The 11,655-nt window shown below is 62.3% G+C and overlaps 1 protein-coding gene across 1 annotated transcript in view; it reads left to right on the top strand.

Annotated features, from left to right (window-relative positions):
- exosc6 (exosome component 6) overlaps positions 1-11,070 on the top strand; it is an 11,916-nt gene extending 846 nt beyond the window's left edge. Inside the window, 3 exon segments of the mRNA XM_067997636.1 lie at positions 9,408-9,565; positions 9,568-9,705; positions 9,708-11,070. Coding sequence (XP_067853737.1) covers positions 9,408-9,565; positions 9,568-9,705; positions 9,708-9,937 — 526 coding nt within the window. The 3' untranslated portion in view covers positions 9,938-11,070.
- Positions 11,071-11,655: the final 585 nt, after the last annotated feature.

The raw sequence follows: 11,655 nt of genomic DNA, 5'->3' as shown, positions 1-11,655 counted from the left end.
TGGGGAGGAGGAGGAGAGCACCTGGGAATGCGGGGGGGGAGGGGGAGGCACCTGGGAATGGGGGGGGGGAGGGGGAGGCACCTGGGAATGGGGGGGGGAGGGGGAGGCACCTGGGAATGGGGGGGGGGAGGGGGAGGCACCTGGAATGGGGGGGGAGGGGGAGGCACCTGGGAATGGGGGGGGAGGGGGGAGGCACCTGGGAATGGGGGAGGGAGGCACTGGAATGGGGAGGAGGCACCTGGAATGGGGGAGGGAGGCACCTGGAAGGGGGAGGCACCTGGAATGGGGAGGGAGGGGAGGCACCTGGAATGGGGGAGGGGAGGGGAGGGGAGGCACCTGGGAATGGGGGGGGAGGGGGAGGCACCTGGGAATGGGGGGGAGGCACCTGGGAATGGGGGGGGGGGGAGGGAGGCACCTGGGAATGGGGGGGGAGGGGGGGGAGGCACCTGGGAATGGGGGGGGAGGGGGGAGGCACCTGGGAATGGGGGGGGAGGGGGGGAGGCACCTGGGAATGGGGGAGGGAGGGGGAGGCACCTGGGAATGGGGAGGGAGGGGGAGGCACCTGGGGGGGGGAGGCACCTGGCGAATGGGGGGGAGGCACCTGGGAATGGGGGGAGGCACCTGGGAATGGGGGGGAGGCACCTGGGAATGGGGGGGAGGAGGAGAGCACCTGGGAATGGGGGAGAAGGAGAGCACCTGGAGGGGGGGAGATGGAGAGCACCTGGGAGGGGGGGAGAAGGAGAGCACCTGGGAATGGGGGAGGAGGAGGAGAGCACCTGGGAATGGGGAGGGGGGGAGAAGGAGAGCACCTGGGAATGGGGGAGGGGGGGAGAAGGAGAGCACCTGGGAATGGGGGGAGGAGGAGAGCACCTGGGAATGGGGGAGAAGGGAGAGCACCTGGGAGGGGGGGAGAAGGAGAGCACCTGGGAGGGGGGGGGAGAAGGAGAGCACCTGGGAGGGGGGGGAGAAGGAGAGCACCTGGGAGGGGGGAGAAGGAGAGCACCTGGGAGGGGGGGAGAAGGAGAGCACCTGGGAATGGGGGGGGGGGGAGGAGAGCACCTGGATGGGGGAGGGGGGGAGAAGGAGAGCACCTGGGAATGGGGGAGGGGGGGGAGAAGGAGAGCACCTGGGAATGGGGGAGGTGGGGAGAAGGAAAGCACCTGGGAATGGGGGGAGGAGGAGAGCACCTGGGAATGGGGGAGGGGGGGGAGAAGGAGAGCACCTGGGAATGAGGGGGGAGGGGAGGGCACCTGGGAATGGGGGGGGGAGGGGAGGGCACCTGGGAATGGAGGGAGGGCACCTGGAATGGGGGGGAGGGGAGGGGCACCTGGGAATGGGGGGGAGGGGAGGGGCACCTGGGAATGGGGGAGGGAGGGGGGAGGCACCTGGGAATGGGGGAGGGAGGGGGAGGCACCTGGGAATGGGGGGAGGGAGGGGGGAGGCACCTGGGAATGGGGGAGGGAGGGGGGAGGCACCTGGGAATGGGGGAGGGAGGGGGGGAGCACCTGGGAATGGGGAGGGAGGGGGGAGGCACCTGGGAATGGGGGAGGGAGGGGGAGGCACCTGGAATGGGGAGGGAGGGGGAGGGGAGGCACCTGGGAATGGGGGGGAGGAGGAGAGCACCTGGGAATGGGGGGGGAGGGGGAGGCACCTGGGAATGGGGGGGAGGGGGAGGCACCTGGGAATGGGGGGGGGGAGGGGGAGGCACCTGGGAATGGGGGGGGGAGGGGAGGCACCTGGGAATGGGGGGGAGGGGGGAGGCATCTGGGAATGGGGGGGGGAGGCACCTGGGAATGGGGGGGGAGGGGGGAGGCACCTGGGAATGGGGGAGGGAGGGGGGGGAGGCACCTGGGAATGGGGAGGGAGGGGGGAGGCACCTGGGAATGGGGGAGGGAGGGGGGAGGCACCTGGAATGGGGGAGGGAGGGGGGAGGCACCTGGGAATGGGGGAGGCACCTGGGGAGGGGGGAGGCACCTGGGGAGGGGGGAGGCACCTGGGAATGGGGGGGAGGCACCTGGGAATGGGGGGAGGAGGAGAGCACCTGGGAATGGGGGAGAAGGCGAGCACCTGGGAATGGGGGAGAAGGCGAGCACCTGGGAGGGGGGGGGGGAGAAGGAGAGCACCTGGGAGGGGGGGAGAAGGAGAGCACCTGGGAGGGGGGGAGAAGGAGAGCACCTGGGAGGGGGGGAGAAGGAGAGCACCTGGGAATGGGGGAGGGGTGAGAAGGAGAGCACCTGGGAATGGGAGGAGGAGGAGAGCACCTGGGAATGGGGGAGGGGGGAGAAGGAGAGCACCTGGGAATGAGGGGGAGGGAGGGCACCTGGAATGGGGGGGGGAGGGGAGGGCACTGGGAATGGAGGGGAGGGGCACCTGGGAATGGGGGGGAGGGGAGGGCACCTGGGAATGGGGGGGAGGGGAGGGGCACCTGGAATGGGGGGGAGGGGAGGGGCACCTGGAATGGGGGGGAGGGGAGGGGCACCTGGGAATGGGGGGGAGGGGAGGGGCACCTGGGAATGGGAGGGGGGAGGGGCACCTGGGAATGGGGGGGGAGGGGAGGGGCACCTGGGAATGAGGGGGAGGGGAGGGGGGCACCTGGGAATGGGGGGGAGGGGAGGGGGTGCACCTGGGAATGGGGGGGAGGGGGGCACCTGGGAATGGGGGGCACCTGGGAATGGGGGGGAGGGGAGGGGAGGGGGGGCACCTGGGAATGGGGGGGAGGGGAGGGGGGGCACCTGGGAATGGGGGGGAGGGAGGGGGGGGCACCTGGGAATGGGGGGGAGGGGAGGGGGGGCACCTGGGAATGGGGGGGAGGGGGAGGGGAGCACCTGGGAATGGGGGGGAGGAGAGGAGAGCACCTGGGAATGGGGGGGAACCTGGAATGGGGTGGGAGGAGGAGGAGAGCACCTGGGAATGGGGGGAGGAGGGGAGGGGAGGGGGGGAGGGGAGGGGAGCACCTGGGAATGGGGGGGAGGAGCACCTGGGAATGGGGGGGAGGGGGAGGGGAGCACCTGGGAATGGGGGGGAGGAGGAGGAGAGCACCTGGGAATGGGGGGAACCTGGGAATGGGGGAGAGAGGAGGAGAGCACCTGGGAATGGGGGAGGAGGAGGAGGAGAGCACCTGGGAATGGGGGGAACCTGGGAATGGGGGAGAGGAGGAGGAGAGCACCTGGGAATGGGGGAGGAGGAGGAGGAGAGCACCTGGGAATGGAGGGGGGAGAGGAGAAGGAGAGCACCTGGGAATGGGGGGGGGAGAGGAGGAGGAGAGCACCTGGGAATGGGGGGGGGAGGAGGAGAGCACCTGGGAATGGGGGGGGGAGGAGGAGAGCACCTGGGAATGGCGGGGGGGGGAGGAGGAGAGCACCTGGGAATGGGGGGGGGAGGAGGAGAGCACCTGGGAATGGGGGAGGGGGGAGAAGGAAAGCACCTGGGAATGGGGGAGAAGGAGAGCACCTGGGAATGGGGGAGAAGGAGAGCACCTGGGAATGGGGGAGAAGGAGAGCACCTGGGAATGGGGAGAAGGAGAGCACCTGGGAATGGGGGAGGCGGGGGGGAGAAGGAGAGCACCTGGGAATGGGGGGGAGAAGGAGAGCACCTGGGAATGGGGGAGAAGGAGAGCACCTGGGAATGGGGGAGGCGGGGGGGGAGAAGGAGAGCACCTGGGAATGGGGGAGGGGGGGAGAAGGAGAGCACCTGGGAGGGGGGGAGAAGGAGAGCACCTGGGAATGGGGGAGGGGGGGAGAAGGAGAGCACCTGGGGAGGGGGGGGGGAGAAGGAGAGCACCTGGGAATGGGGGAGGGGGAAAAGGAGAGCACCTGGGAATGGGGGAGGGGGGGGAGAAGGAGAGCACCTGGGAATGGGGGAGGGGGGAGAAGGAGAGCACCTGGGAATGGGGGAGGGGGGGTGAAGGAGAGCACCTGGGAATGGGGGAGGGGGGGTGAAGGAGAGCACCTGGAATGGGGGAGGGGGGGAGAAGGAGAGCACCTGGAGGGGGGGAGAAGGAGAGCACCTGGGAATGGGGGAGGGGGGGGAGAAGGAGAGCACCTGGGAATGGGGGAGGGGAGGGAGAAGCAGAGCACCTGGGAATGGGGAGGGGGGGAGAAGGAGAGCACCTGGGAATGGGGGAGGGGGAGAAGGAGAGCACCTGGGAATGGGGGAGGGGGGAGAAGGAGAGCACCTGGGAATGGGGGAGGGGGAGAAGGAGAGCACCTGGGAATGGGGGAGGGGGGGGAGAAGGAGAGCACCTGGGAATGGGGGAGTGGGGGGAGAAGGTGAGCACCTGGGAATGGGGGAGGGGGGGGAGAAGGAGAGCACCTGGAATGGGGGAGGGGGGGGAGAAGGAGAGCACCTGGGAAGGGGGGAGGGGGAGAAGGAGAGCACCTGGGAAGGGGGAGGGGGAGAAGGAGAGCACCTGGGAATGGGGGGGGGAGGAGGAGGAGAGCACCTGGGAATGGGGGGGGGGGGAGGAGGAGAGCACCTGGGAATGGGGGGGGAGGAGAGCACCTGGGAATGGGGGGGGGGGAGGACGAGAGCACCTGGGAATGGGGGGGGAGAGGAGGAGGAGAGCACCTGGGAATGGAGGAGGAGGAGAGCACCTGGGAATGGGGGAGGGGGGGAGAAGGAGAGCACCTGGGAATGGGGGAGGGGGAGAAGGAGAGCACCTGGGAATGGGGGGGGGGAGGAGGAGGAGAGCACCTGGGAATGGGGGGGGGAGGAGAGCACCTGGGAATGGGGGGGGGAGGAGAGCACCTGGGAATGGGGGGGGAGGAGGAGGAGAGCACCTGGGAATGGGGGGGGAGGGAGAAGGAGAGCACCTGGGAATGGGGGGGGGAGGAGAGCACCTGGGAATGGGGGAGGGGGGGAGAAGGAGAGCACCTGGGAATGGGGGGAGGAGGAGAGCACCTGGGAATGGGGGGGAGGAGAGCACCTGGGAATGGGGGAGGGGGGGGAGAAGGAGAGCACTTGGAATGGGGGAGGGGGGGAGAAGGAGAGCACCTGGGAATGGGGGGAGGAGGAGAGCACCTGGGAATGGAGGAGGAGGAGAGCACCTGGGAATGGGGGAGGGGGGAGAAGGAGAGCACCTGGGAATGGGGGGGGGAGGAGGAGAGCACCTGGGAGTGGGGGGGGGGGAGGATGAGAGCACCTGGGAATGGGGGGGGAGGAGAGCACCTGGGAATGGGGGAGGGGGGGAGAAGTGGAGCACCTGGGAATGGGGGAGGGGGGGAGAAGGAGAGCACCTGGGAATGGGGGAGGGGGGGGAGAAGGAGAGCACCTGGGAATGGGGGAGAGGGGGGAGAAGGAGAGCACCTGGGAATGGGGGAGAGGGGGGAGAAGGAGAGCACCTGGGAATGGGGGAGAGGGGGGAGAAGGAGAGCACCTGGGAATGGGGGAGGGGAGGGAGAAGGAGAGCACCTGGGTATGGGGGAGGGGGGGAGAAGGAGAGCACCTGGGAATGGGGGAGGGGGGGAGAAGGAGAGCACCTGGGAATGGGGGAGGGGGGGAGAAGGAGAGCACCTGGGAATGGGGGAGGGGGGGAGAAGGAGAGCACCTGGGAATGGGGGGGAGGAGGAGGAGAGCACCTGGGAATGGGGGAGGGGGGAGAAGGAGAGCACCTGGGAATGGGGGAGGGGGGGAGAAGGAGAGCACCTGGGAATGGGGGAGGGGGGAGAAGGAGAGCACCTGGGAATGGGGGAGGGGGGGAGAAGGAGAGCACCTGGGAATGGGGGGGGAGAGGAGAGCACCTGGGAATGGGGGGGTGAGGAGGAGGAGAGCACTGGGAATGGGGGGGGAGGGGTGGAGAAGGAGAGCACCTGGGAATGGGGGAGGGGGGAGAAGGAGAGCACCTGGGAATGGGGGAGGGGGGGGAGAAGGAGAGCACCTGGGAATGGGGGAGGGGGGTGGGAGAAGGAGAGCACCTGGGAATGGGGGAGGGGGAGAAGGAGAGCACCTGGGAATGGGTGGGGGGAGGAGAGCACCTGGGAATGGGGGGGAGGGGGGAGAAGGAGAGCACCTGGGAATGGGGGAGGGGGGAGAAGGAGAGCACCTGGAATGGGGGAGGGGGGGAGAAGGAGAGCACCTGGGAATGGGGGAGGGGGAGAAGGAGAGCACCTGGGAATGGGGGAGCGGGGGAGAAGGAGAGCACCTGGGAATGGGGGAGGGGGGGAGAAGGAGAGCACCTGGGAATGGGGGAGGGGGGTGGGAGAAGGAGAGCACCTGGGAATGGGGGAGGGGGAGAAGGAGAGCACCTGGGAATGGGGGGGAGGAGCGCACCTGGGAATGGGGGGGGAGGGGGGAGAAGGAGAGCACCTGGGAATGGGGGAGGGGGGAGAAGGAGAGCACCTGGGAATGGGGGAGGGGGGAGAAGGAGAGCACCTGGGAATGGGGGAGGGGGGAGAAGGAGAGCACCTGGGATTGGGGGAGGGGGGGAGAAGGAGAGCACCTGGGAATGGGGGAGGGGGAGAAGGAGAGCACCTGGAATGGGGGAGGGGGGGAGAAGGAGAGTACCTGGGAATGGGGGAGGGGGGGAGAAGGAGAGTACCTGGGAATGGGGGAGGGGGAGAAGGAGAGCACCTGGGAATGGGGGAGGGGGGGAGAAGGAGAGCACCTGGGAGGGGGGGAGGGGGGAGAAGGAGAGCACCTGGGAGGGGGGGGGGAGAAGGAGAGCACCTGCAATGGGGGGGGAGGAGGAGGAGAGCACCTGGGAATGGGGGGGGAGGAGAGCACCTGGGAATGGGGAGGGGGGGAGAAGGAGAGCACCTGGGAATGGGGTAGGGGGAGAAGGAGAGCACCTGGGAATGGGGGGGGGAGGAGAGCACCTGGGAATGGGGGAGGGGGGAGAAGGAGAGTACCTGGGAATGGGGAGGGGAGAAGGAGAGCACCTGGGAATGGGGGAGGGGGGGGGAGAAGGACAGCACCTGGAATGGGGAGGGGGGGAGAAGGAGAGCACCCTGGGAATGGGGGGGGAGGAGGAGGAGAGCACCTGGAATGGGGGGGGGGGGGAAGGAGAGCACCTGGAATGGGGGGGGAGAAGGAGGAGCACCTGGGAATGGGGGGGAGGAGAGCACCTGGGAATGGGGGGGAGGAGGAGGAGAGCACCTGGGAATGGGGGGGAGGAGGAGGAGAGCACCTGGGAATGGGGGGGGGGAGGAGGAGAGCACCTGGAATGGGGGGGGGGGGGAGGAGGAGAGCACCTGGGAATGGGGGAGGGGGGGAGAAGTAGAGCACCTGGGAATGGGGAGGGGGGAGAAGGAGAGTACCTGGAATGGGGGAGGGGGGGAGAAGGAGAGTACCTGGGAATGGGGGAGGGGGGAGAAGGAGAGCACCTGGGAATGGGGGGGGGGGAGGAGAGCACCTGGGAATGGGGGGGGGGGAGGAGAGCACCTGGAATGGGGGAGGGGGGGAGAAGGAGAGCACCTGGGAATGGGGAGGGGGGGGAGAAGGAGAGCACCTGGAATGGGGAGGGGGGGAGAAGGAGAGCACCTGGGAATGGGGAGGGGGGGAGAAGGAGAGCACCTGGAATGGGGGAGGGGAGAAGGAGAGCACCTGGGAATGGGGGGGGGGAGAAGGAGAGCACCTGGAATGGGGGGGGGGAGAAGGAGACCACCTGGAATGGGGGGGAGGAGAGCACCTGGGAATGGGGGGGGAGAAGGAGAGCACCTGGGAATGGGGGGGTGGAGGAGAGCACCTCGGAATGAGGGGGGGAGGAGGAGAGCACCTGGAATGGGGGGGAGAAGGAGAGCACCTGGGAATGGGGGGGGGGGGAGGAGAGCACCTCGGAATGGGGGGGGGAGAGGAGAGCACCTGGAATGGCGGGGGGGAGGAGGAGAGCACCTGGGAATGGGGCGGAGGAGGAGGAGAGCACCTGGGAATGGGGGGGGGGGAGGAGAGCACCTGGGAATGGGGGGGACGAGGAGAGCACCTGGAATGGGGGGGGGAGGAGAGCACCTGGGAATGGGGGAGGGGGGGGAGAAGGAGAGCACCTGGGAATGGTGGGTGGGGGGAGAGATAGGGGGCCGCCCGGGAATGGGGGGGGGGTCGAATTGCCGGGTCTATGGGGTGGAGGGGCCCCCAAATGTCTCCAATTTCAAATTGATTGAAGTATTGGGCGACCGGTCCAGAAGTGGGTATGATGGGGACCAGGTCCGGTAATGGAGGAGCCAGGCTGACCCTGTGGTGTATTTGAGCCCTGGGACATTCCCAATGGATCCCGGGCTGCGAGTTTGATAAGGGATTTGATGAAGTGGGTTGTGGAAAAACCACTTGCACTGGTCGGTGAATTAGTCATGAGAAGGGGGCAAACTTAAGACAATCAGTAAAAGAGGGAAGGGAGAGGCTGGAGAAATTGTCTCCACATGGAATTCCACCCTACCAGAAACTGATGGGTGCAGGATCCATAAAAGGGAAATGCATAAATATTTGGAAAAGAAAAATTTAGAGTGTGAGGAAAAAGTAAGGTAATGGTGAAGAGCTCCTTCAGGGAGCAGGGACAATGATTTATGGTCATGTGGAAGTGAATCGGGGTGAATTACCCGAACTGGGGCTGTAAAGGAGCTACTGGTTCCCGGGACTGATATTCAATTCCCCAGTTGCCTGAGTTGCCTGCTTTGGTTGTGAGTGGTGGAGTGTCTCTTCAGTTTTGGTCTCCATACTTAAGAAAAGACATACTTGCTCTCGAGCAGTACAAAGAAGGTTCACTCGTTAATCCGGGATGAGGGGGTGGACATATGAGGAGAGTTGAGTAGATTGGGACTCTACTCATTGAGTTCAGAAGAATGAGAGGCGATCTTATTGAAACATATAAGATTGTGAAGGGGCTTGATCGGGTGGATGCGGTAAGGATGTTCCCAAGGATGGGTGAAACTAGAACTAGGGGGCATAATCTTAGAATAAGGGGCTGCTCCTTCAAACTGAGATGAGGAGAAACTTCTCACTCAGAGGGTAGTAGGTCTGTGGAATTTGCTGCCCAGGAAGCTGTGGAAGCTACATCATTAAATAAATTTAAAACAGAAATAGACAGTTTCCTAGAAGTAAAGGGAATTAGGGTTACGGGAGCGGGCAGGAAATTGGACATGAATTTAGATTTGAGGTTAGGATCAGATCAGCCATGATCTTATTGAATGGCGGAACAGGCTCGAGGGGCCGATTGGCCTACTCCTGCTCCTATTTCTTATGTTCTTATGTTCGTGGACCTGTACCTCAGCTCAAATCAGCACCTTCAAAGAGGAGCGAAGCCCGGGGGTTACATTTTAAATAAATAGAATAATACAGCACAGAAGGAGGCTATTCAGCCCATCATGCCTGTGCTGGCTCTTTGAAAGAGCTATTCAATTAGTCCCATAGCCTGCAAATTTTTCCCTTTCAAGTATTCAATAAATAAATCCATTGTTGTTTTGTTTTCCCCCACCTCGTAGATTTGCCCCGTTCTCTTGTAGGAAGAGAGCCGCCTGGATTCAGGGCAACCTGGAGAAGGAGTATTCGTCAATCATGGAGCAGAGTTTGCAGCCAGCCATCTGCCTCCACAAGTACCCCAGGTCCCAGATTGAGGTGTATGTGATGGTTCTGGAGAACGACGCTCCACGCTGGCGGCCGCATTAACCTGCGCCTCCGTGGCACTGGCAGAAGCGGGCATTGAGATGTTCGACGTGGTGGTGGGTTGCTCCTTGAGGCAGTGCGGGGACGTCTCCCTCCTGGATCCGACTGCGGCCGAGAGTACAGTGCAGCCAGTTCTCAGGGGGTGGATAATGGCAGCTTGACTGTGGCACTGCTGCCCACCCTTAACCAGATCTCAGGGCTGGTGTCTAAAGGAGAGTGGGAGGAGCAGACGTCAGTGGAAGCGATCAAGGCTTGTGTTGAAGGCTGTCAGAAGCTGTACTCTGTGGTCCAGCAGTGTCTAACCAGATCAATTAAGAGGAAGATCCCACAGTTTGTCAGTAAGACTTAGCTGAACTCTATTCGTGGACATTCAGTAAATACTTTTCTTAAAAAAAAAAGTTTCAATTTAAAATGTTTTTTTTACTGTTGTGTTAACTGCATTTACACGATTCAAATCAGAAAGCATCCCTTGTTGAAAGTATCTGAAATGTCCAGTTGATGAAGACAGTGTGTAGTTGAACCATAAAGAGCAGGAAGTCCCAGGTTCAGTTGCTGCCCCCCTCCTCCCCCCCCCCCCCCCCCCCCCCCAATGCTGGATTAGCTGATCTGCTCTGGTGTTGAAGTTGAGGAGCTGCGATTGATTTCAGCACCCCGAGCTGGGGATAATCAGTCGAGGTTCCTGCTCCTGATCACTGTTGAAAGTGTGGGTATTGGCTGGATGTGATTTCCCCCACAGTCAAATCTGCTCTCACGCAGTCTAGGCTCACAGTGAGAGTGGAGTAAAACCCTGACCTTCAGGTAAGGCGGGGAGAAAATTGGCAATTGAATTCTAAAATGATACATAAGCCACTCTTCACCGCTTATTTTGGTCTGGCCACAGTTGTTTCCAATCGGCCGCTACTTCCTCACTAACCAGATTTCCTGTGGGAATTGGACAGTGCAGACTGGGATCAGTCTGACATTTATCCTAAATAATCCTTGAGGGTTATTATGACATGCCATCCATCTAATGGATGACTATCTTTTCCAACAGGTCCCAGATGTGTTCCCTGTTTGTACTGTGGGTATAAACAAAAAGGAACTGTTGGGTACAGAGTTGAGCTGTCCTGCCACCTTAGGGAGCTGCGATGAAATCCAGCCCAGACTGATGGATGAAAGACTCCCGTCTACCGGTTGTGAAATGAGCTTGGGCAGCCTCAACTCATAGCCAGTGGGCTTCAGCCCGCAACACACAACTGCTCAGAATTCATCTTGCGTTCAGAGACACTACAGGGCAGCTGGTGTGGGAAGTGTAGGACTTCACCCTGCTGCAGTAATAAGGGCTAAAGGATGTTACAGGGCAAGGTAGTGTGATTTTTGCTCTCCATCCAACCTGTAGTGTACCACACCTGGGCACACTTGATGCTGAATGTTCAGAGTGGGAAAGGTTCACCCAGCTTGTCTGTTTCATTTTTTTTTACAAATAAAATAAATCGTTCCTGATGACCGTTCCGTCATTGTTCTACATGTCCTGGGTTGTGACCTGGGGGAAACAATCGATACCAGAAAAATGTCTCATCAACCTCGGTAAGTGAAAACTTTTCTGAGTTACAGGGCTGAGCATCAATCAGGGCCCTGGTACCTTAGAAGAACCGTGTCCTGGTGCTTCAGCTGTGAAGTTCCCATCAATGATAGAGATGCTATCGTTTGCCTCAGCGCTCCTGTTTGCTATCGGGACCCATTGTAACCCCTACTGGAAGTATGCTTATGTGGCTGTCGAGTGAGGACAGGATTGGGCCAGGCTGCTCAATACTGTTTTCAACACTCTGTCGAGGCTCTCAAATAATGGTCACTTGGAGCAGGTACTGGCGGGCTGCCAGTGTGTGGAACATACTTCAGGAGAAGAGGGAGAGAAACTGCCCAATGCACCACATCCTGTGTTAGTGTAATTGTAGAAGAAGATATTTCTCTTGAAGACTGAAATTTTTAATGATTCTTGTATTACCCCTCTGTCGCCCCACTGTAATTGATGCAGATGAGTCCTCTGCAGTGACACTGAAGTCAATAATAACAGATCCCATAGCCACC

This window comes from Heptranchias perlo, chromosome 16 (assembly GCF_035084215.1).
Source record: "Heptranchias perlo isolate sHepPer1 chromosome 16, sHepPer1.hap1, whole genome shotgun sequence".
NCBI classification, from domain to species: domain Eukaryota; kingdom Metazoa; phylum Chordata; class Chondrichthyes; order Hexanchiformes; family Hexanchidae; genus Heptranchias; species Heptranchias perlo.
Note: the sequence above shows the minus strand (reverse complement) of the source record. Positions and strands in the feature narration are given on the sequence as shown.